This window comes from Rhagoletis pomonella, unplaced genomic scaffold (genome assembly GCF_013731165.1).
Source record: "Rhagoletis pomonella isolate Grant_MI unplaced genomic scaffold, Rhpom_1.0 Rhpom_scaffold_00002, whole genome shotgun sequence".
NCBI classification, from domain to species: domain Eukaryota; kingdom Metazoa; phylum Arthropoda; class Insecta; order Diptera; family Tephritidae; genus Rhagoletis; species Rhagoletis pomonella.
The window spans coordinates 16130724-16157492 of NW_023458556.1; the positions used below are offsets into that span (position 1 = coordinate 16130724).

Genomic DNA, 26769 nt, shown 5'->3' on the forward strand with positions numbered 1-26769 from the left:
TGTGCATGTAAATCACAAGTTCCGATGGAAGAAATGTTTTATATAGAAACATTTGTACATACACATGTATGTAGGTATGCATATATATATAAATTTTAAATTTATTACGAATTTGTATGAATATGTATTTTATTTTACTCCATTCGCTAGTGAAAAAGTTTCAAAATCCGAATCAACTTGAAATGTGTTGACACTATTAAAAAGTATATCGATAAATTCATAAAAGTATATTGAAAAAAAAAATATATATATAGAGTTGTCGTCGGGTATATATATTTATAGCGAAAAATATGCTGAGAACAAATCTTGCACATACGGTGGTGAGAACGTAAATAGGAAGGAGACATTTCAGCAAGTTTTGGCCATTATTGGCTTATTATTTTTTTATGAAAATATGGCTTACTATCTAACAAAAACAATGTACATAAATCTAAATTTCAAATTTTGTAGAACATTTACAAAAGTTCGACGTATTTTAATAAATGTTGATCAAAATTTTAAACTTCTTAATCAGATTTTTTAGAATTTTTGTTTGAGTATACAGTTTTAAAGTCCAATAAATTTTAAGTACATAGTCAAGTTTGATGTAGCTAGGATTTACCGCTGGTTTTTGGCAGTTTTTTTTCGTGCTTTTTCTTCCATACAACAAAAAAAAAATCGGAAATACTTTGTATGGAAAAAATGCGAAACCCCTTCAACAAAAAATTCTCAAAAATCAACGCGATTATTAAGCTACTTTAAACTTGCGTTTTTTATACTAGAGTTCAGTTTCTAAAAAGTCGGTTTGAAAAGTTGAAAATTTACCTGAAAATTAACTGAATTTTTCGGAGTTTTACACGAAGTTTTGAAATAATATTTTTATGTTTTTTTTTTGCAGTATGAACCAAATTTTTATAAAAAATTCACTAAACCAATACTTTTTGCCGTGAGTGTGCATAGTTATATTAAAAATTAAGAAAATAAATTAAAGCGAAAATCTTTCAAATTGAGAGCTTGCTACTTGAAAAATAAAAATGATTAAATATTTTTGATATCTATTAGTAATAATTTTATAATGTTTATAAAATTTATGGCCAATTTCTTATGTAAAAATTCATAAGTAATTTATGTTTTTTTTACTTCCAGGATTATGTGGAAAAATTAGATGGAATTGGTTTATGTGTGGTAAACTTAATGGATGACATGCACGAATATATGCGCGGACTATTTCTGTTAATGTGAGTATGATTTAAGTACTTTATAAATTTATGGTCAAACGAGTGCTCAACATCTCCTTTAGCTTGGATTCACTTACGAACACATATCGTCATAAATTCAAAATTTTTTCTACACCATTACGAGTTTATGATAGTCATTCACAAAAATTAAGTACAAAATAATTTGCAGGCATGTAAATAAATTTCAAATTGAGTACACGCAAAGAACTACAATAACTCTTATTTAATACACAATCGCCAATAAAGGGCACAGTAATGGAGAGTTTCGTAGTCAAAGCGCATATGAAACGCGCCCACATAAAAATGGCTTATCCAAATCGAAAGCAATGTTAGCTCAGTGCTTAGCTTGTTGTTGGCCGCTCGATTCAGAAACATTCGAAATGCAAACGGCAGCCAATGTATTATATGGCTCACTTAATGTTCGTTTGCGAATAACTTCTTATTTATGTAAATATGTCAGAAATTTTTATTTGAATATCTGGCAGCAAAGCTACTTTGATTTGTAGTCCTGCAGTCTTTCTTAAAGCTATTTTAATATGCACAATATAACTAGGTACATGTATAGAGGATTTTTACAATGATTTCGCTTTCTTCTTCGGCAGCTCAAAACTGTCACTGTCATGTGCTGAAGCTAATTTTCATGTCATTAATGTCTTCCTAATCTTTAACAATTTTGCAGGTATTGCGCACCAACAGTCCTACTGGCTTATCTCTACATACGAACTTCACAGGAGTTGCGGCCACCGGATGGACCTTTTGCTGTAATGATGTTTGAGCATCGCGCGGATATGAGACATCGTCAGCGGTAAGATTTTTCTTTTGTAAATTTGTACACTTTTTTATTTGCATACAGTATAAACAGATACTACAGCTGCAATGCTTGTTTTTAAAGACAATCAAAAAGAGAGGACATTTTTACATCGTGCTACAGTCTTATAAGACCTAAGCTAAACCATCCCTCACTTATTATTTTTATCCAAAAGGAGGCCTTTAATACCACCTGCAAGCTTAAAATAAATGTTTGCTGGTATGATATAGTGTGGATAGAGGCCAAAATTGCTGGAGGTAGAGCTTTAGACTAGAATGTCTTTTCAATGCCAGATAATAGTACGCCACCGCTGCACAGTGGTTAAAAATTGGCATTTTGTGCTCAGCACTCACTAGAGCCTTAATTTTTCACTCAATTTGATAATGTTTTTTTTTTAATGAAAGCTTATAGAATTGGAAAGAGACCAGTAGAGCGCAATTCTTGAATTTTTTGTGGGTTTGTATTATTTTTTTTTAGTGCAAAGTGCAGAAAAAGTAGCAATTTTGAAGATACTCGACTCTCGTGTTCCAGTTAATAAATGTTATATAATAAAAACTATTTGAAAACAATTGTAGGTTTCTCTCAAAATGAAAAAAAAATATAAAAAAATTCACCAATATTATTTTGATTGTTTTTGGTTTTTATCAAAGTTTTGTGTATGCAGTTTTATAGATCATTAAATTTTAGTATAACAAAGAGTACATTCCAATCGGCTAAGAGCTTGTGTTGATTTTTAAAAATACATATAACAAACGCCTTTATTTCCCATTTAGCATGCAGATGTGCTCTAAATATTGGCGAAAAAAATTATTAAAAATCAACGCGACCTCTTAGCCACTTGGAAATTGCACTTTCAAACTTAATGGTATATAAAACTGCATATCTAACATTTTTCTAGAAACTGATTTTTTGTTTTTTAACTTTGGTGCAAATTTTTTATAAACCATTTAAATTTTTTGTGTGTATTTTTTTTGGTTTCGGAGGCAACCTACAATTGTTTTCAACTCGTTTTTATTACGCAACATTTATTAACTGGAACAGGAGCATCAATTTTATTCAAAATTGCTACTTTTTCTCCACTTTGCAGTAAAAATTTAATAAAAAAAAAAATTAAAAAATAAAAATCGCGCTCAACTGGTCTCTTGCAAATTTTATTAGCTTTCGGTAAAAAAAAATTAGTCAAATTGAGTGAAAAATTAATGCTCCAGTAAATTGTGAACACTAAATTCCAGTTTTTAACCACTGTGAGCTGTCGTGCTACCTGAGGCTGAGTGCTGGCTTAACCGCAATACTGAACTGGGGCTTACACATTGTAGAATCTGTACTGATGGCTCCAAAATTAATAGGATCTGGAGCCTATCTTAAAAATAATGCGGAGAATCTGCACTTCTATCTTGTGGAATATGCCTAGGTATTTGCAACCTTCCAGGTCATGGACGTATCCTGTCCGTTAAAATGGCAGTACTCTAGTACCGATAGTTTAAGTTGAATTCTGTCTAGAAAATGAACATTAATTCTCTAGAATAAACGCGAATTAAATTTAGCCACAGACAGAACATCATAAACGTATGGATTAATAAGCGATTAATATTTTCCTCTAACTGTCGAACATTGCTTTTATTTTGGCTTGATGGATATTTTCCCATGCGGTTGTGATATCCTCTTTTAGTTCATTTTTGCTGTTAAATTGCCCACCTTCCTTGTAGACTTTTCTGGCCCTAATCGACTTAAAAGTTCTCTATGATATTCATATCCGGCCAAATCACCGGCTAGTTTTTACAAATATTAAGGCCTATCACAAAATCTATCGTAGTCCGATTTTTTCGTGAAATCTGCGAAAATGCTATCATTGAATTCGCATAGCTACGAACGTTCGTATAAATTCGAATTGTACGAAAAATCTGACTACAATGGGATTTGTGATAGACACCATTGATGCGTCGCTGCATAAAAGCGCCCAAGGTAGATCTAGCTACGTGAAAGGGCTGCTAGCCTAATTCAGCGCATTCGTAGCCATAAGCTGGAAAATTGAGCCAAACCAGCTTTGAAACATTAGAGTCTTAAAGTTTCAGAGGTTTTTTTTTTAGTCTCAATACGACCATTTTTTACCGAAATATTTAGATTTATTTTAAGTAGATCTCCGTGGAGTCTCCCGTGGACCATTGAGGGTCCACCCGGCCCACTTTGGGAATCACTGATCTAAATAAAGAAGATATAATGCAAATCCTCGCATCTTAAAAATCATCTGATCTGCTTTCACCGATATCTCAAAATAAGTATCAGATCGTATCAACTAACTACACCATGAACATATTGCTTTCAATGTTTTGCTCATATTCATGGTATTTATGTATATTCATATGAGCAAAACATTAAAAGTAATATGTTCTTGTTTATTAAAAGCGTACTATATCAACTGCATAAAAATCACATACATAGAATGTTCATTCTTCTTCTTCTTCTTATTTGGCGCTGTAACCGCCTAAGCGATTTTGGCCGAGTCCAAAACAGCACGCCAGTCATTTCTCTTCTGTGCTAACTGACGCCAATTGAAAATGCCAAGTGAAGCCAAGTCCTTCTCCACCTGGTCTTTCCAACGCAGAGGAGGCCTTCCTCTTCCTCTGTTCACAGCATCGCGGCCCGCGTTGAATATTTTCAGAGCAGGAGCGTTTCTGTCCATCCGAACGACATGGCCAAGCCAGCGGAGCCGCTGAATTTTAATTCGCTGCACTATGTCTACATCGTTGTAAAGCTCATACAGCTCATCGTTAAATCGTCTGCGATATTCGCCATCACCAACGCGTAAAGGTCCGTAAATCTTTCGCAGAATCTTTCTCTCGAAAACTCCAAGAGCCGCCTCATCAGATGCTTTCATTGTCCATGCTTCCGCGCCATACACCAGCACAGGCACGATGAGTGACTTATAGAGTGTGATCTTTGTACGACGAGAGAGGACTTTACTTCTCAATTGCCTACTCAGCCCAAAGTAGCACTTGTTGGCAAGAGTGATTCTCCGTTGGATTTCAAGGCTGACATTATTATTGGTGTTAATGCTGGTTCCCAAATAAACGAAGTCGTCTACTTTTTCAAACTTGTAACTGTCAACAGTGACGTGGGTGCCAAGACGCGTATGCTCTGACTGTTTGTGTGCTGACAGGAGATACTTCGTTTTGTCCTCGTTCACCACCAGACCCATTCGCTTTGCTTCTCTATCCAATCCCGAGAAGGCAGAACAGACGTAGCCCTTGTTTTTACCGATAATATCGATGTCGTCGGCATACGCCAGCAATTGTACGCTCTTATAAAGTATTGTGCCTGAGCGGTTCAGTTCTGCGGCTCTTATTATCTTCTCCAACATAAGATTAAAGAAATCACACGAAAGGGGGTCCCCTTGTCTGAAACCTCGTTTGGTATCAAACGGCTCGGAGAGGTCCTTCCCTATTCTGACGGAGCTGGTGGTATTGCTCAACGTCATTTTACACAGCCGTATTAGTTTCGCGGGGATACCAAATTCAGACATCGCGGCATAAAGGCAACTTCTCTTCGTGCTGTCGAAAGCGGCTTTGAAATCGACAAATAGATGGTGTGTGTCGATCCTATTCTCGCGGGTCTTTTCCAAGATTTGGCGTATTGTGAATACCTGATCTATGGTGGATTTTCCAGGCCTAAAGCCACACTGATAAGGTCCAATCAGCTCGTTGAGGGTGGGCTTCAGTCTTTCGCACAATACGCTCGATAAGACCTTGTAACCTATGCTTAGAAGGCTAATTCCGCGGTAGTTGGCGCGTATGGCGGGGTCGCCTTTCTTGTGGATTGGGCAGAGCACACTTAAATTCCAGTCGTCGGGCATGCGTTCATCTGACCATATTCTGCATACGAGCTGATGCATGCACCTCATCAGCTCCTCGCCGCCGTACTTGAATAGCTCGGCTGGCAGGCCGTCAGCTCCAGCAGCTTTGTTGTTTTTCAGCCGCGTAATCGCTATTCGTACCTCGTCATAGTCAGGCGGTGGGACAGCTACTCCATCATCATCGACTGGGGACTCGGGTTCGTCTTCCTCACTACTTTCAGCGCTGCTACCATTCAGTAGGTTATAAAAGTGTTCCCTCCACAATTTAAGTATATTCTGGACATCGGTCACTAGGTCGCCATTGTTGTTCTTACAGGAGTTCGCCCCGGTCTTGAAACCTTCCGTAAGTCGCCTAACCCTCTGGTAGAATTTTCGGGCGTTCTTCCTGTCGGCCAGCATCTCAAGCTCTTCGCACTCACGTATTTCGGCCTCTCTCTTCTTATTGCGGCAAATACGTCTCGCTTCCTTCTTCAGTTCCCTATAACGGTCCCACATGGCTCGCGTTGCGCCCGATCGCAGCGTGGCCCTGTAGGCGGCATCTTTTTTCTCTGCGGCTTCTTGACATTCCTCATCGTACCAGTTGTTCTTTCGGGCTCGCTGAAATCCAACTACTTCTTCGGCGGCGGTACTTAATGATCGGGAAATGTGGTTCCACTGCTCGCGTACGTCGGATTGTTGAAGAGTGCTCTCAGAGAGCAGGTGTGTGAGTCGAGTGGCGAATAGATTGGCCGTCTGTTGTGATTGCAGCTTTTCGACGTTAAGCTTTCCTTGCATTGTTGGGCACACATTTTTTGCTGCACAGAGGCGGGTGCGTATCTTGGCTACAACAAGATAGTGGTCCGAGTCGATGTTTGGCCCTCGGAGTGTACGTACGTCCAAAACGCTTGAAGCATGCCTTCCGTCTATCACAACATGATCGATTTGGTTTCTCGTTTTTCGATCTGGAGACAGCCATGTAGCTTGGTGGATGTTCTTATGCTGGAACCTAGTACTACATATTACCATATTTCGGGCCCCGGCGAAGTCGATCAGCCTCAGTCCGTTATCGGACGTTTCGTCGTGGAGGCTGAATTTTCCGACAGTGGCGCCAAAGATCCCTTCCTTGCCCACCTTGGCATTAAAATCGCCAAGCACGATTTTGACATCGTGTCGGGGGCAGCGCTCATATGTACGTTCCAAGCGCTCATAGAAGAGATCCTTGGACGCCTCATCCTTCTCTTCCGTCGGGGCATGGGCGCAGATGAGCGAGATGTTGAAGAATCTAGCTTTGATGCGGATTGTGGCTAGACGTTCGTCCACCGGGGTGAACGCCAGTACTCGGCGACGGAGTCTCTCTCCTACCACGAATCCAACACCGAATTTGCGCTCCTTTACGTGGCAACTGTAGTAGACGTCGCAAGGCTTCACGCTTACTTTACCTTGCCCCGTCCATCGCATTTCTTGGATGGCGGTGATGTCAGCCTTTGTCTTCCCGAGGACATCAACCAGCCGGGCAGAGGCACCTTCCCCATTAAGGGTCCGGATATTCCAGGTGCATACCCCTAAATCATAGTCCTTTATACGTTTGCCGTGGTCGTCATCAGAAAAACAGGGTCTCATCCGAGGCTTGTTGGAATTTTTCATTGGGCGGGGTTTTAACGTGGCGGGACCCAAACCCAGCGCACGCGAAGTTTTACGCCTTCTCACTTTAGCTCGCTCCCAAACGGGTGTTTGGTTGCTACCCAGAGGATACGTGGATATAAATATCCGGACGTTGTGAGCTGCGATTTGAACCGTACGCACAAGAATCGCTTCTGGCCACTCCCAGGTGAATGGCAGTCAAAAGTTTTCCACTTCTGCGCACGGAACCATCCTCCAACATATGAACATAGAATGTTCATTAGGGTGGTCCAAAAAAAGTTTAAAATGTTGAGCTCACACCCCCTAGGATTTTTTTAAATAGAAAAGTAGAATACCCGTATATTTTTGTTAAAAAAGTGATATTTAGAACTGCCTCAAGGCCCATGAAGTTTTTTATGTATTTTATAAGGCGTAAAAATACTTTTTAGTAGAAATGGTATACAATTCTTGAAAAGCAATAGATACTTTTCGATCGGTAAACTCTGTTCCTCTTCATGAGACTTTCAATAATAGATAAGTGTGATTAAAGTGATTATTTTAGCATTTTCAATACTATTATTTTTTGGGGCTTTTGGGGGATCTATAAAAATAGTTAATATTGAAAAATGATTAAATAAATAAAATGGGTATTGTTATTGAACGTCTCCTAAAGAGAAACAGAGCCTTCCGACCGAAAAATATAGATTTTCGAGAATTCTATACGCTTTCTAGGAAAAATTTCTTTCCCACATAAAATACATGGCAGTTCTAAATATAATTTTTTTTAACAAAAATACTAGTATTCTTGTTTTCCATTTTGAAAAATCCTGCGGGTGAGAGCTTAATATTTTCAACTTTTTTCCCCGCATTTTTTTTTGGACCTCCATATACATATATTTATATGTACATATTCAACGTACTTAACTTAATGTTGACACATCTACTATTAGATTAACGTCCCTGCTGGGCTATCCCACCCAGTAAATTGTATAAATAACCTATGTATATATAAAAGTGAGCAAGTAAGAACAAATTCATTATTTTATAAAAAAAAACAGAGAAAAGTAAAGCCAGGTGCAGTAACGGTTAATGATGTGCTGTGTTTTAGCAAAAGAAAAGCGAGATTATCTTTGCAAAAGCCAGAGGCTCGTGTACGATTCACGTGGAGTTGCTACCGGTATTGCCAGAATAACAGTTTTAACTGTAAATCACAGTTTTATGCAAGTTAGTACAAATTACAGTTTTTCGAAATTTTCGATTTGCACGAAACTAGTATTACCCTGCAAAAATTATGCCACTAATCTCTAAAGTGAATTTCGAGATAAGTCTCAATCGGGTACAGTAATTAGTCGCAGCTAGTCTCATACGGGTATCTATTATTGGATATCAATTGGTCCCCGACTCATCTCTAACGCACTTAGTCAATGAAATTTCATGTACAGCGTTGGCCCGTAGAGAGAGTATTCGCTTAACAAACCTGAGAACGTTGGTTCGAACCGCAGCTCGCGCAAATTTTAATGGCACGTTGATAGCCTGTCGCCTGCACACTTTTTTGAAATTTGGTACGTAGATAGCTTATTGCCTGGATTAACAAATATGACACTTTTGCCGGTAGGTGACCGATCTATTCAAAAAATCGCATTTATGGTCCGATTAGGTGCACGTATTATACGTAAAAAATTGGATGCAATATTTAGGTGGTACTGAAGTTGAGCCTTTTCAATTAAAAGTCTAGTCATGCAACAAACACCATGTGAGTACTTTATACAAAACTTATAAAAAAAAAAAAAAAAAAATAAACCAAATTTTCAAACTTTTTATTCCGAACTTTAACTAAAAAATTTTGAGTATGTAGTTTTATGGGCTATTCAATGCAAGTTTTAAGTGGCTACAAAGAAACCGTTGATTTTTAAAAGTTTTGTGCATTTTTTCCGAGAGTATGTTCGAATTTTTTTCTTATATGGAGGAGAATGCTTATAAGTACCACCAACAATAAAAATTAAAAATCAGAAGTTAAAAATAAAAGATTTGAAATTTTGGTGAAATGTGGATTTATAAGGAGTTTATAAAAAAAAATATCAAACATTAAATCGACCAAAGAAATATCTGTAGCCAAAATAAGACGAGTCAATTATTTCTGCCACCAGCATAAAACAAAACGATGAAAAAGCAGAGTTTCCTCATTGTAACCTATCCTTTGCATTCCAGCCGCCAAAACAAAATTGGAAAGAATATTTTCCCAAAAAAATTCGAATAAAACAAGAAATATACTAGAAATTCCAGCGCTCCTTAGTATTTTAATATCTAAACATTTATTAAAAAAGTGTTGCGGAGGTAATAAATTTTAGATATCGAATAAAGTACTAAAAAAAATTAAAATAACAAAGCAATTTACGAAACCTAAATTCATTAAAACAAAATGCCATTTTCATTAAATAAAAAAAAAAAATAATAAAATATAAAGGTGAAATTCATTTATAACAAAATTTGATTAGAATGTTCCATTTTTGAAGTCTATTTTTGTTTGGTTAATTATAATTTAAACGGCTTATAATATTTGACATTTTTTATAAAAAAAATCGAGTTTGTTAGTGTTTGTTATTTGAGGCTATTTGAGTTAGTAATAATTTGACAATTGCGCCACACAGAGTTTGTATGAGTGCTCTTGTTGTTAAGTTCAATGTTTAATAGTTTTCACGCAAATCGCCCTGCTGAAGCTGCTGAGAAAGGTCAGCGAAACTTTGGACTGGAAAGGGAAAAAAGAGTCTTTGACTTAATCTTGTTTTTTTGTTATTTATGTTTAATTTCTTAAAAAAATTCTTTGTTTTTGAATTCTATAATATTTTTTCGTCGAAAATACCGTTTTTTCAGAAATTTACAGTTCTTTAAAAAAAGTAAAAATAAAAAATCTGGCAACACTGGTTGCTACTGGCCTGCTGCTGAATGTGCTTTTATGTTTCTTACACGCGCAACATATTCAAAGAAAATAAAAAAGGTAATTGACAAAATAAAGACGTTCGAGGTTATTTGTAGCAATTTTGCTTTCTACTTCTACAATCTAAAAATAGTAGGAAAAATTGTGTAGTCAGCGGAAATTTTTCGTAGCCGTGCGGCAAAATGTTGTTTGTACTTAATACTGCAAAAAAAAAAAAACTAAGAAAAAGTGTCCGCTTCTAACCAAAGATTATTCGAGAGACATGACAATTCACCTTTCTGCGACTTGTTTAGTCTAATGTATTGAAGCGTGATAAGCGCTAGCCTCTAAATCGCCACAGAATTAAAAAAAGAAAAAAATAGTGAACGTAGATTAATTAGATATTTTTTGTCTTAAAACCTGCGCTTTTAACGCAGCTTTAAAAAGCTGAGAGAAAGAGCCACATGAGAAAATGGTAGTACATGTAGTCGTGACTGAGAATCTACAAAGAGAACCGAGTCTTGGGACACATATTATTTTGCAGGAATAACTTCGAAGCTGGACGCTATGGCAGATTGGTTAGAGGTGCGTAGTACCACCCGGCAGGACCTTGGATCGATCCTTGGAAAGGGTTATTTTTTTAATAGCGGCAGACAATGGCAAACCCCCGAGTATATTTTTGCCCTGAAAAAGCTTCATATATAATACATTTTCCGTTCGAAGGCGGCGTAAAACTGTAAGTCCCTGCCACTGTGTAGCTAAATCAAGGCACACATCACGAATTTGAGGAGAAGCCGGGCCAAGCACTTAGCAGAAGCGAAGGCGCCAAAATATTAGTATTATTAACTTAGAAGCTGTAAACACAACAAAATGGTCTTGCCCAAAATCTCTCGGGAAATATTTCCTCATATCAATGGATCACGTTAATGGTTAACTCTCCTCGTGAACTAGACATACTTGCCCGCGCATGGTGTTTTGTTCGAAAACTCAGCCCCTTCATGAGAAAGAATGCTGGATTATCTGCATCTGAGTGGAAGATCTACTATGTATCGGGACGAGAGGATGGTAGACTCTTCGCACTCGGCGTCGACAATACCAATTATCGACTCGACAGGGAGTCAGAAACTTCAACCACTAAGCATGTTTTCTGCTATGGCGTTGCACATATTTCTAGGCTCCGTATTTTGCATAAATATCCGCAGTCAACAGATAACCAATTAACGACAGGGTCGCCGTCATGAACGTAGTGGGAAGGCGGAACCAGTGGTCAGAGCTGAAATCCGTAATGTAAAGCGTATGGGCTGGGAGATCTATTAAGTCACGGCTAGCCAAGTGGCGGTAGCGGATTCGTTACAAAAAAATTTTGAATAGGGCTGTGACTTCCCTAAGGAAGAGAGTCGTGGCAACTTAACATCTAAGTTGTCTCGTTATCATCCGGGTTTATTAAATATAAATGCGACTCTATCATCCCAATACTGTTGGAAAGGGGGCTGAGGGTATGAATTTTGTGAGCTGCTGATGTTGGCATTTTTAGTCTTGCCAGTGTGTGGGATATTAAGAAACACAAAGACGTCTGTGTGGCAAGCTCGGTTATGTAGTCTATTTATGACCCCGATCACGTTGAATCGAGCAATACAGTCAAGCAGGCCTTGAAAGCTGTACTGGCTACCGGAGTAAATGAATAACTCACCCCTACTTGTTTTATTTAAAGTAGCTCCCCTGAAATTTTGTATGAAAAAATAACAAAAAAAATTGCTTAAAAACATTGTGAAAGTTTTATAAATATCAAAATGTCAGAATTGTGCATATGTACATTAGGGCGAAGTAATTTGTTCGGAGCAAAATTTTCGAAGAAAGTGTATAGCATATTCAAATTGTCGGACTAATTCTGAAAATGAAAAAGATCGGGTTGCTATAACCTATAGCCTCCATTCAACTGATTGTTCAGATATGAGACTTTTCGTTATAACTCCTCCATTTACGCAGCTGGGACCATAAAATTTCGCATTATAGAATACTTACAGTGAAAATGGCACGGATTGGGGCAGTTTAACATAAAGCTCTCATACAACTGATTGTTCAGATATGGTGTTTACTTTAGAACTCTTTTATTTGGACAGCTAAAACCGAGTGAGGTTTCGTGAGTTACTTTCTAAATAAATAATCAATTAAAGTCTGCTGTGAAAATCGTCAAGATCGGAGCTGTATAAGCTATATCTCCTATACCGCTGATTATCCAAATAAAAGTTTCTGCGATATAAATCTTTTATACCCCATTAAATTGTGTTACCGGCAGTGAAAATCACTTAAATTGATGCCTTAGAAGGTATATCTTCCATACCACTGATTGATTAGATATTATTTTTTTTTTAAGTATGTAACTCCTCTTTCTATGTATGCTGTAAATATAAAAATTTTGTTTAGCTCTCAAACAACTAATTTCGAATGCAGAAATTTGTTAAAGTAAAATTTTGTGATTTTCAAGAAAGGTATGAAGTTTTCGGCATAGCCGAAGACAGCACTACTTTTACTTGTTTATATCGAAATTTTTTCACAGAATTGTTTCCGAATGTAGTCTTCATTTTAACTATTAAAATTTTGTGAAATAATTTAAATGGGCTAGAATCACTTAATTAAATGCAAAAAGGCAATATCAAATTTGTATAAAGCTAAATTGTGGTAATTTTAATTCTAAACAACTCAATTACTTTGTAAAAAAAAACAAGCAACTTCCACCAACTCCGTTCCTTCTTAATTACTTTTGCAAGCGTAAAAGTGGACACATTTTCTAAATTTTAAATTAGCTAAAGGCGCAGCTGCTTAATATAATAAAATAACGCAAAGGTGGCAAGAGCCAAGTTACACCTAAATGATTGATTTACCAATTATTACGGTGGATTAATTATTATGCCTTTTTGTTCTTCATATTTATATTTAATTCCCAATCTTGCTCTGTCGCCTTCTTTGCTAATAATATACTTTTTTTTTAGAAATTCATAACCTTGAATTGTCTCTCTTAATTCATACCAGAATAGGCCAAGGTCTTCAATTTATTACAAAAGAAGCCCGCGCTTTGTTTCCTTCGTATCCTGAAATTCATTATTAATACTCGTATTTAACGCAACATCTTCTCATCGGTGCAGTCTTCGTACTTAAACACAATTTGCTTGTAGTCTCTCACCTGGGCAACGCAGCTACAAATTAATCGACACTAAGCACCAATTCACGCCGTTGGCATCTTTTTTTGACGCCTGTCTTTGTTATTTATTCATTGTTTTCTAGCTAAATTTAATAACATTATTACGAGGCTGGCTGTGAAATAGCGGTAATAACTGCATTTTCGCGATATTCTCCTGCAGAAAAAAGCATAAATTTATAAAAAGTAACCCACTTGTAACTGGTTTTTTTGCGGGATTTCCATAAAATATATAACTTGTAGTTAACTACAAAAGGATAACTTCAAACTAGTTGAAAAGTAATGCAAAAGTTTCTAGTTGAATTTCCTCATAGAAAATTTTACCTTGAATACACTTTTTTCTGCACTTCACAAATACCTTTTCGAATTCCGGACAAATTAATTGAATGAATGAAGAATATATAGACTGTAATGCTAAATAAATTAAATAAGTAAACAAGTAAAAAAAATGAAAAGGTATAGTTTTTCTTATTGATATTTTATGCCCAAAAGTAGTTAGTTACAAGTTAGTTGACATCCAATGCAGGCTATTTCGCAACCATCGCCATAGAAATATACATATTTAGCTTTCATCAAAGAAAATAAACAGATAATAGTGATCTTTAGTCTATTCTTAATCAACTTCAAGTTCACTTATAGTTCGATACATTTCCTGCAGGGTTACGCCCATTTGTACATACCAAGCAAACCATTTAATGGATATTGCATACCCTCTTACCCATACCTACATACATACATATTTATATAATAACATATGTAGATATAAAAGTATGCGCTTCATCATTCATTTGTATTTTCTCCCTCATTTGCAGCAATTCATCAGCTTCATCGGTGGGTGCCAGCGTTGGCGCTACCATTACCTCCACCTCGGGCATTGGCTCCTCAGCGCCCACCACTACACATACCAATGGTGGTGGCAGCAGTAGCGGTGCTGGCGGGCTTGGTCTTACTTCCTCCAATTGCTCAGCAACGAAAACGCGTTCGTACGATCTGTATAGCGCCGAGTTGGATGTCTATCGAGAGAAGCGAAAGCAACGCAACTTTGGCAGCATGGCCGCAGCACAAGTGGTCTGCCTGTGTCCGTTGATGATTTTACGTTTCGCACGACTCTCCATGGAGGAGACCTACGAGAATCAGAAACACTTTGACTTCACCTACTTGATGTTTGTGTGGATAGCTTTTCTGCCAACTGTTATATTTCCATGTATTTATGCCTCGCAAATATTACCCAGGTAAGTGTTGGAGTGGAGTGTGGTTATGTGGAATGATAGTGGGGAGGGGGATAGTGTTGAGAAGTAGACTTAAAAGCTATTTGTGAAAGCATAACTTCGTTATGGTACGTAAGCCTTCTACAAATGGTTGAGTTTAATTAAGTTAATAGCAGCAAAGATCGGAAAGTCGAGTGCTTTTGATTTGATTGCTCACAGCTCAATCATGTGTTAGCCAAACAATTGTGCTTCGTAAGTGATGCGATGAAGGGGATATCGAAAATTATATCGATGAATATATGTTAATGTAGACTGCAATACCAATAAAACTAACGGCAACACCTTTGTTAAACACCATAATTCAACTGGATAAACCAACAGTTGTCTTCCGCGATTCCACCTTTCTGCTGCATTTTCACAAAAGGGGATCAAATTATTACCCTTTTCTATAAACTTCTCAAATGCAACCTTACAAGGCAATCGGAAAACGCAAATGTCAATTTTTATCCAAAATTTAGTAATTAAATCATGCTTAAACACTAACCAGACATTGAGTAACCGGCCCTTAGAAGATGCATCGATAAATATGTACATTTATCGATTATATTAGTAACGTCAGCTATATGTAACTATGTATAGTAGGGAAGGTGTTATTTTTTTAAAATAAAACCTATAAATAATTGGTTGTAATTAGATTTTTGTTTTAAATAATTGTTATTCTGTGATTTTGAGGGTGTAAATTATCTTAAGTGTTTATTCCAGGAGCTTTTCGGCCTGTTTTTTTTTTAATAAAAACAAAATTTATTTAACGACCTAAACAATCATTATTTTTTAAATAAGGCGCTATTACGTAAGCAGAGTTTTAGTAATTTTTAACTCCTACCTCCTTGTCAGTAAAAGTAAGTAGGGTTGCCATTTATCTACAATAAAATTTTTTTAAATCATGCTATGGGTTTCAAACGAAAAGTGTTAAAATGAAGTTTTAACCGCTACCATGTCAAACTAGCGGATGTGCAAAAATGCATATTGTATCATTTCACTTAACTTAATATATTACCTCATCTTAGTTACCAGACCGGTGGCAACCCTATTTAGAAACATGTTAGTCCACCTTCGTGTGATACACACATTGTGGTATTAAATAAGCTTAAATTTTTAATAATCATTGTACTATTTTTTTTAGAGGTGGCAACCCAGTTCAAAAATATTTTTAAATATCTTCAAACGCTTTTAGTCTTGATGAAGAAACTCAAATATTTTATTGACCTTTAAATAACTTTAAATTTTCAAATATCTGGCAACCTTACTTCTCAACATTTTTTACCATCCTTAGTTTAGGGCTTTCCAGGACAAAATATTGAACATAAATGTGTACATTATATATGTATAGTATGTAGATGTACTGAGAGGAAAAATTAGGAAGTACTAACAGCAACAATGTTTGCTAATTTTTCATTTAATTTTTTAACAACTTTTATACCATGAACCATATACATGCATGCGAACCACAACAAAGCAACTTTCTTTGTATTTTCTAATTTGATTGGCACCGAAAAATTTTTTAGAGGAAATCACTTTTGCCTAGCATTTTTCTGCGGAAATTATATTTTAATGTTTTTCCTGTTTTTCCTTTTAAATTGGCATTTTTTGCTGTCATTCTCCCGTACTTCTCAAATTCTACCGAAATTTCCCATTTTGACCACTCTTATTTTAGACATTTCATCTTTTTACCCCTTGTCCTAAAATATTAATTCATTTTGTTTATTTTTCCTTTATACTCGTAGAATGAGTTTCCTATTGCCTTTTGCAAGAAAGTGGTTGGTCGCGAACCAAATGCATAAAAAGTGAAAACAAAAAAAGTAAACCGTAAGAAAACAGTAACAATGAATTTCCACTCTGCGCACTAAACAATTATTTACACAAAAAAAAAGGAAAACAGAAAAGCACGGAAGCGTAAAATAAATAGAGAACAAACAACTTGTTGAACCTTTAATACCACTTTAGCCAATTTAGAAATAAAATATGAGAAATATTGCGTACATGAATAATGAAATGAAAGCCGCAATAGCCAATGTCATAAAATGAGTTTAAATATAATGAATTATAGAGGCCCTGAACCGTTGGCGTTCTAAGAAGTAAATGCCAAAGATTCTTCGTTCGGGTGATAAAAAAGATGTTTTAAGTTTTTTATTTATAATTAAAAAACCAAGGTCTAGTTGGATCTAGTCTTAATTAAAAAGCTGTACATAAATGTTTGGCAATTTAAACATTGGTCACATATTTTTAGTATGTAATTAAAAACTGTACATAATTTTATGGTTAATTAAAATCTCATCTGAAATTTGTAGTATTTATAAATTAGTCGCAAATAATTTGTTATTTAAAAATTGGACACAATTTTTGGCCAATTTATAATCTGGACTTAATTCGTTGGTCACTTAAAAATCGAAAACATTTTTTTACATCAACTCAAAGCTGGACCTAACTGTTGTTAATTTGAAGAGCGGACATAATTCAAAAATTGGACAAACATAAAGCTTTGGTAAACTAAAAACTGGTCACAAAAGTTGTGTGAAGCTGTTCATAATTTTTAGCCAGTTTTAAATGCGGATATGATATTTTGATAATGTAATGATTTTTTCGTGAACTAGAAACTGGATATAATTTTTTGTTAATTTGAAAGTTGCACATACATTTTTTTAGCATTTAAGAACTTGGCATTTTTTTTTAGTAACTAAAAAACTGGACATAATTTTTGGGCCATTACAAAACTGGACATATATTTTCGGTTGAGTAAAAACGAGATTTTTATAATATAGGAGCTTTGCATTACTTTTACGCAATACAATGAGTCACACATATTTTGTAGATTAGGTTTTTGGCTGCTTAAGAGCTGGATATAAATATTTCGTAGCTTAAATACTGGACATGAATTTTTGGATATTTAAAAACTGGGCATAAATGTTGGCCATGTAAGAACAGTACGTAAAGTTTTCATTTAAAAAATTTTTTGCAATGGTTATTTGAAAACTGAACACAAATTTTTGGCGGTATTGAAACCGGACATAATTTTTTGTTAGTTTTAAAACTGAGCTATAATTATGGTCATTTATAAAGAAGTTTGTATTTCTTATAAGCCGTAAACTGAACATTATTTAAAGAAATTCTAAAATTGGACGTATGTACATATATCTTTTGTCATTCAAAAACTGAACATAATTATTTGGTAATTTAAAATCTGGACGTGAATTGTGTGGTACTATAACATACAAACTGGACATAATTCTTAAAAAATTGTTATAAATTTTTGGTAAATAAGGAATCGGACATTATCATTTGTAACTTTAAGACCAGTCATATGTACATACAAAATTTGCTATAATTTAAAAGCATGGCATACATTTGTCGCTTTCAAAACCCTACATTAGTCATTTAAAAACTGCAAATTCATCTTTGGTAATTCAATATACAAACGGAATATAACTAATAATCTGAACACGAAACACAGACAATAAGAACTTGCAAATTCTCCATAAACCGTGTATAAAACACTTTTCCATAGCCCTAATAGTTTCTGAGAAGTTAACTAGTCACTCCAGGGTTTTTTAGGAAAGAAATTTAAACTTTAACAGAGAAAAAAAAATAACAGCCTTTGTGTAAATTTTTTTCATTTGTTATAAATCCTATTTTTTTTTGAAAATCGGTGTGATTCCTGACATGTATACATGAGTAAAACTCTTTCCTGCTCATATTTCATACACAAAATTTTTCCGCGTTTTCCTTTGACTACGCATTTCTTTTTTATTTATCCATTAATTTTCTTAACTTAGCTTGTTTTTTTTTTGCAACAGAATATGCTTTTTACACAAATGAAAAAAAAAATTACATTGAGTTTGTTAGGTTTTAATTTTTTCCCTGTTAAAGTTAGAATTCTTTTTAATTTTCCATCAAATTCCATCGGTAAATTGAAAAAATTAACTTGATTTTCGGAATCAACGAGCAATTCTTCAGAAGAATTGGATAGGGGCTCATGGTATACAAACAAAAAAAAAAAAACACAAATTTGTAATCCAGTGTTATTAAGGAACTGCACATAATTTATTATAACTTAAAAGCTGGACATATAGCATAGGTCATTGAGAAACTGATCATATATTTGCGGGTATTTGAAAAGCGTACTTATACGATTTACTGCCTCAAATGATATGTTTTTTCGCTCATTTTATATGTCTAGCAGTGTTGCCAGCGCTTTTTTTTAACTGAAGTTTCGGAAAGAACTGTATTTTCGACCAAAAATCTGTAGCCTTAAAAAGAGAATTAAAAAAAATAATATTTTTGTATATTATTGTACATAAATAACAAAACACCATTCATTTTAAATAAAATAACATAAACCATTTAAATAATACCTAAAAGTAGACTTTATAAAATGGAATATTAAAAAAAAACATTTTGTTTTAATGAAATCAGTTTCTAGTTTAGTACTTCCTGAAAGGTTGTTTTGAAAATATTTTGTTCTTAAAATAGCAGAGAGTGCAGGAATTTCTGGTTTATTTCTTGTTTGATTCATATTGATTCGGAAAAAATTTCTTTTCGTATTTACTGTGGCGACTGAAATTCAAAAGACGAACGACACCTTTTATTTAAAATCAACAAATGCTGCTCCTTCATCGTGCCTTTTATCTTTATGATTTACTTACAAAAAATCGAAACAGAAATTTTAACTTATCCGTTCAAATTGTAATTTGCAGTTAAAACAGTGAATCTGGCAACACTGATGCCAAGTTTTAATTGATCATGATGTATGGCCACTTCTTTTCAACTGTCAAAAAATTATACATTCTGGTTTTCTTTTAATGCATTCATTTACGCTTTTCAATCTTAATTGGCCTTAAATTTATTTCATATTCAGTTTTATTCCCCTCTGATTTCCACTCATCTTCTTTAAATTGTACTTAAGCCCAAAGCATTGCCACTTTGCATGTCCATCGTAAAAATAAGGACATTAAATTACTAATTACAATCAGCTTTGCTGAGCTCGCGCAGTCAGTCGTCAGCGTCAACAATGGGGATTTGCAGAATGTTTATTTTAATTAAATCCCGTTATTTGCGCTCATCTATTTTCTCTTCTTTAGCTATAAAAATACCGTATTGCTATCATCGTGACTATCCCCATGTACATAATTTATTCTTAACTTTGTTTACTTTTTCTTCTCTTCTCTTCGTCTTTCGCACAGGGATGAGCAAGAACGTATACGCGGCTATTTTCGTCTATCCACCAAGCGTTTCCACAAGTCGCGCAGCTGCGTTAGTCACGGCGGCAGTGGCCATACGCCCAGTTCCAGAGAGGATTCCATTGAGAAGGATGACAACACAAATACCACAGCAGCTACTTCGATCCTGGTGAATGGTGAAGAGTACTTGAACGGGGGTGCCAGTATTACCGGTACAGCGCTGGTGACGCGACACGAACTCAACAGGGCGGCCAAGTTTCAGCAACAACAGCAGCAGCATCACCATAACAGCCGACAGCCTGGCAGAGACACCATGAATGGCGGTGCGGCAGGTCAGCATGGCCATGGTAGGCAAGCTTTGGCGAAGGATGTGCGTGTGAAGAAGAATGATGTGAAGATTAAGATAATATCGGATGGCGGAAAAGGCAATAAGTCAGCGTTGGCAGGCGTCGGCAGTGCTGGTGGCCAGCTGCAGGCGCGTCCAACGCAGAAGGGCGGCAGTGTAAGCAGCGGCAGTCGACGCGAGAGTGTGGCCGGTGGCGGAGGAGGAGGAGGAGGAGGAAGCGCTGGTGAGCGCAAATTGACACTTGGTTCATTGGATAATTCCTGCTCGAATATGACCTCCTCGACCTACTGCAATGGCGCCAGTAGTTTGCTCGAGGATGATGGCGGTGCAAGCAACTTTGGCGATGGCGAAGATTCCTCCATTGTGAGTGGCATGATTGTGCCCAGCGGCAGCGGTCAGAGTGCGCTCAACTATACGCAACACAAGAAGTGGAGCCTCAGTGGTCAGCCTTTGTTGCGCAATAAGGATTTATCATTCAGTGATTGCAGTAGTTTCTCGCACATGGACACGGCTAGTACGCTCGAGCGCGATCTGGAGATAATCGATATGTTGGAACGCGAGCGCAGCATGAACATACAGGAGATGATTGAGCGTGAGCAAAATGGCGAAACGGTGCGCATGACGGTGGGTGAACGTCGCAAACTGCCCGATATCGATAAGATTTATCAGCGTTCGCCAAAACCCAAACTCGATCCGTACAGTTACGACGTATCCTCACAAGTCACGCCGACACCCTCGACGGCGACAGCAAAAGATAGCACACCCAATTCGCTGCTGTGTAGTGACCCGCTACAATCAAGTAGTAGTGGTGGTAGTAGCACAACAGAAGCCTACAGTGTTGCATCCACGCTCAGCGGCGAGGAACGTGCAGCGCATGGACTGCCTCGCGACGACGAAGATGAGAGCGGCATCGATGTAGACGAAGAAGTGCCGTCTGACTTCTTTGACAAGTTTACACCGGGTGCTGGAAACGCTGTGCCTCATGCGGGTAGCGGCGTTGCAGCATCTAACACGCCCACTTCCGCCTACCAGTATCAGTACTCGCGTCGACTTAGCCGCAAATCATCACACCACAGCCAGAACTCAAATTCGCATCGCAACTCGAAGCGAGATAGCTTCAATTCACTAAATAGCAGCGATCTTATTGCGGGTGCGTTCGGTGAATTGGATCCCACGCAACCGTTATCAAAAATGTCTGTGGTTGAGGGTCGAATGCGACGCAGTAGTGGACGTACGTCTAGCTTCTCTTCTTCTTCGGCGCGTAGTTCAATGAAATCGCGAGACTATAGTCACGGTTCGTCGCATTCGGCACATCCAGAGTTGGATTTTAGGGAGAATATTTTCGCCGAACTGTAAAGAGATGAGAGTACGAAGACTCGAGTGTAGGTAGCTCGTTTTCAGGTGTCTATGAAACAGGTTAACGCGTGCAACGAAAGAAGGTTTGGAATAAGCTTTAGCTCTTAAATGTGAACATTTAAAGAAATCTTAATATACAACTACTTGTATACTACATACGAAGGAAGTCCTGTTAGAGCAGTTTTAGTAATGTAGGTAAGTGTAACTTTTAAATAGAATTTAATGCAAGAAATAAGAGAAGAACATGAGAAGGAACATTGTGAATAAAAGTGAAGGATCTCGTTATAATAAAACACAGATTAGGTCTTAAACTCGGTAGAAGTGATATACATATGTAAATGAGCAACTTGAAAGTAACATCCTTCCCTTTCAAAAGGAGCTACGAAACGCTGTTCAGAACTAAGGAGTACATTTGGGAAATAAATAACCAAGACACGAAGAAATCTTAATTAAATAATACAAAGCTCTGTTAAGGCTGGAAGCTGTTCGAATTTTTTCAATAGTTGGTAGAGGTTGAATTAAGATAGACAAAATCTGGTACATAAGGTCGCTCGGAATTGAACGTAAGAGAAAAGAGAGTGGAAAATTGCACCTATTAGGTCAGATTATACCCGTAAAAGTTAGAAATCTAAGTAGATTCAGTGAGTGTATCTCCCTAAGCTCTTAAGTTGAACAAAGTAACAAATAAAGTTTAGCTCAGAAACCTCATTATTATACTACATTGTGCTGCAGCGTATACCTCTCTGCTGATTATAAGGATATATATCCCTTCGGTGAGCCAGGCTCTTCAAATGATTTCATAATTTTTCCCAGTACTTAGTCACAGACATTTTAATGTTTTTATGGGGTGTAAAAATTATTTGTGGCGCGGTGGAGGGTGATTTGTACAAAAATACTTTGCACACTTTAAGATAATAGCAAGATCAATTTCAGCTGCGTCCGTTTTATTCCATGTCGTCCATAGACTGAACTCTTCACACCCTCAGTTCCCTATAAAAGTTGCTGGAAAAGATATTAAACGTTTTTTTGCTAAAATTTGCTATTTGTGCCACTTTCACCAAGGAAAGCCAAATTATGAAATTGGTAAAAATTGGCTAACTGCCACGCCTACTACACTAGGGGGCGAATATGTTAAAAACTATCCGATTCCAATGAAATTCGGTTTGTTACTTGGATTAAGCTACCTTACAAACCGATTTTCAATGCAATCGGATAACATTTCCCATTCCCGCCTACTTGAGAGGTGGCAGAGGGCATGGCTCGTCGCAAATCCACACAATTTGTTATATATTTGGGGGTTTTTATAAAAAAATTGATCTTGCACCAAATGTTTGCTATTTTGGAGAATCGTTACTAGTCCTTGCCACATTAGAATCCAGAATTCGGATGGTTGGTGGGCGTGGCAGTTGACCGATTTTTCCCATCATTCAGATCTATGTCTGCCTAGGTTAATCTAAGTTACAAATCGAATTTCATTGAAATCGGATAAAATTTACCATAACCGCCGCCTAGTGTAGTGGGCGTGTCAGTTCGTTAAATTCGATCATTTTTTTCATATTTATACATTCCTAGGCAAAATTACTCAACGTTACAATTTTCAGCAAAATCGAAGCACATTTATTACTTTTTGCCATATTTTATATGGAGTTCTTCCACTGTGCGAGGCTTGTTCAATAAACTACGTGAGCTCATCATGCAGCCAAAATTTTTTTAATTTGATGGTAGTTTCGATACCAATATTCTGAGTAGAGCGGTCTGGGTAGAAGTCCATTGGGAATACGGCTGTCTAAAGTATGCTTGAAATAAGCTAAGCTACTAAGAGAGCACAGCTAAGGAATGAGGATTATAACTTGCCGTAATTAAGTTGCGGAATTTCAATCGATATACAGAACAGTTACTTGGCTTAGTAAGGACATTGTAAGATGCGGTTTGGAAATCCCAGTGATATTTAATCGTACGAATAAATCACTTTATATGATACTGTAGTCAAAAAGTAGTGAAATTGGGTTTGCGTAAAAATGTGGTAATTATTAGTATAGGGTTTATAAATACAGTGACTAAAACAAATGACCACGTGTTGATTTTCCTCAAATATTCGTAATGTTTTTCGAGCTAATTTTTTTTTTGTGTAGTTTTATATGAAAATATCGTCTAAGCTTTAACTAAAACCGTGTAAATCACAGTTTCAAACGAAATACAAAATTTAGGAAAACTCAAAATTTTTTTTAATTCTGAGTTTTTAGAAAATTTTTTGGTATGCAGTTTAATAGTCCATACAATTTTATGGTGATTTCGTTTCCACCAAAAAAATGTTGCCCTTGCAGGGAGCTAAATATGCTGGATGTTATACTCAACCCTTTGAAAAACAAATTTTTGCCTTCATTTCATTGTCCACTCACGTATTTCATCATGGTTTTAATGCAACCATTTTTTTTTGATGACGGATTTTTGCACTTTTTTTCGTATAAGTATGAATTTCTTATGAAATAAAACGCGGGAGACCGCCAGCAACAAAATTTCAAAATATCAACGCGAGTTCTTGTAAACTGCGCTTGTTATATTAAAAAACCCGAAAAAGTAGCCTAAAAAAATTCTCAAAATTCAACTCGATTTTTTAGCCGTTTGAAACTTGCACTTCATTTGACTAAAATTGTGTGCGCTATATAACTGCATACCCAAAAATTTTCTAAAAATTCAGAATAAAAAGTTCAAATTTTGATAAAAATATGTTGAATTTTCCTAAATTTTGTATAAAATTTGAAACTGTGATTTACACAGTTTTGGTTAAAGCTTAGCCGATATTTTTATATAAATATAACAAAACAAAATTAGTTGGAAAATATTACGAATATTAATAAAAACAACACGTTTTTATTTGTTTGAGTCACTGTATATGCAAGTAATGCGTGAATCAGGGACCGAAAATAACCGTTAAATATCAAGATTTTTATTTTCAGATCATTGAAAAACTGTTATTTTATCGGATAATAATCATAATTTAATCGTTAAAATTGGATTTCTACATTTCCGATGAAGTTTAATCGTTTTTTTATGTTTCTTATTTTTTTGGTCAAATTTGGATTTTTTATATTTTCGATAATTTTAAACCGTTATAATAGAGACTGCTTTCTATGATCGAAATAAATCGTTTATGATCTAAAAAATTAAATCTGAAAATAACGATTTTCATATGTTCAAAAAATTATAAATCTAAAATATCGATTGAAAATTTAACGGAGAAATTAAAATCGAAAAATAACGATTATTCTTGATCGAAAAACTAAAAATCATAGGGTAACGGTTAAACTTAATCGGTAAAGTAAAAATCTAATTTGACGGTTAAATTATAATTTTTACTATAAACATCCGTATAACCTTTGCGGTCCCTGGCGTGAATAAATTAATTTTGTACTTTTGCATAAGTTTTTGTTAGGTTAGTAATTGGTGGAAAAAAATAAATCTATTTATAATATTTTTATATGGTAGAGTGGAGTTTATATGGTAGGCGTCAGTGTAAACTGAAATTCATTTTGTAAGAAACTGAAATAAACTAGAAAATGGTTGCATTGTAGAGTAAAAATGTAATGTGTAAGTGATAAGTTTAGGAAGTATAAGAAAACAATTTTATACATACGACATACATATGATTGTATGTATACTAGGGTGGTCCGTTAAATATCAACATCTAAATTTTTTGTGAGGCACTCCTTATTTTGTGGTACGTATAAATTAAAACATACACGAAAATTCCAAAAATTAAACAAATGTTTAGAAGTGCCTACCAGAATTAAAAAAAAAAAAAATTAAAAAAAAAATCGAAAATTCAACAAAATTTTGACTTTGACCAGCTATAACACAGCGTGTTGAAACTTATTTATATAAATTCATAAAACGCTGTGTTATAGCCGACCAAAATCATAAGTTTGTCAATTTTTGGCTATATATATATGTTTTTTTCAAAACCTGGTAGTGACCCCAAAAGTTTATGTAACATAAAGTTTTCGTGGCTGTTTTTATTTTGTATTTAGAATAAAATAAAGGGGTGCCCATTATAATTTTTATATTTTAAGGACCACCCTATTGTATGCCTGCAGTTGGGGGAGGTAACTATTGAAATTTAAAATTTGTCCTATGTATTAGTTCACACTACGATTTCCTGTTGAGAACAAAAGGCAAATATTGAAATTTTTTAAGCATTTTTTACGAAAAACTTTTATTGTAAGTATGCTAAACGAAACTTCTAGATGAAATGTTAAATCAAATTCAAACAACTAATTAAGATGTTAAATGATAATATATGTAGATACATACATACAAAATTTTATAATTAATTGTTGCGTTTTTGTCAATGTTAATGTGAAAGCACAAACTACAATAAATATACAAAAAAAAATATTTCAATATGTCTGGAATGAAAATAAAATAATAATAAAAAAGCAAAAATGCATTAATTCTTTTATATAAGCTTTTCTAATAATATTGTGAAAACATGTTTTTATATGTTAAAATGTAATTGAAATGAAAAGTCAGTTAATTAAAATAAAATATAAAAGCCATGCATGGCATTCAATAGCACTTAATTAAAATCGGTAAATAGATACAAACATATGTACACTGTAAATACGTAATTTACATGTATGTGTATAGAAATGTGGATCAATAATTATATATCAATAAGTACGTATGTGCCAAGTCTTTAGTTGCTAATTTTTTAATACCGAACTAAAGAAAATTTATAAATTAAAACAAAAATGTGTTGTTAATGGAAATAATTGTATTCAAATTTGTCTAAAAAAAATTTTCAAATGTATGTACATACGTGGGTGCATTTACCTTTTAGGTTTAACATAATGGTTTATTTGTAAATTGTGTGACTAAAATATTGTTGTGATTTATACATATAATAAAATAATTTCATAAAAACAAAGAAAAAAAATGTGAATGTTAAATTTACACACATACATACATACATAGACAACAAGAAATATAAATTACAAGTTACAGCAAGTTACTTAATTGGTTAAACAGAGTCTAATAAAAA

The 26769-nt window shown here is 35.3% G+C and overlaps 1 protein-coding gene across 1 annotated transcript; it reads left to right on the plus strand.

The window, feature by feature from the left end:
• Positions 1-1131: 1131 nt before the first annotated feature.
• LOC118733145 lies at positions 1132-23831 on the plus strand. Its single transcript, XM_036462406.1, has 4 exons — positions 1132-1217; positions 1897-2022; positions 14397-14816; positions 20030-23831. The coding sequence occupies exons 1-4, from the start codon at positions 1174-1176 to the stop codon at positions 21726-21728; spliced, it is 2289 nt and encodes a 762-aa protein (XP_036318299.1). The 5' UTR covers positions 1132-1173; the 3' UTR covers positions 21729-23831.
• Positions 23832-26769: the final 2938 nt, after the last annotated feature.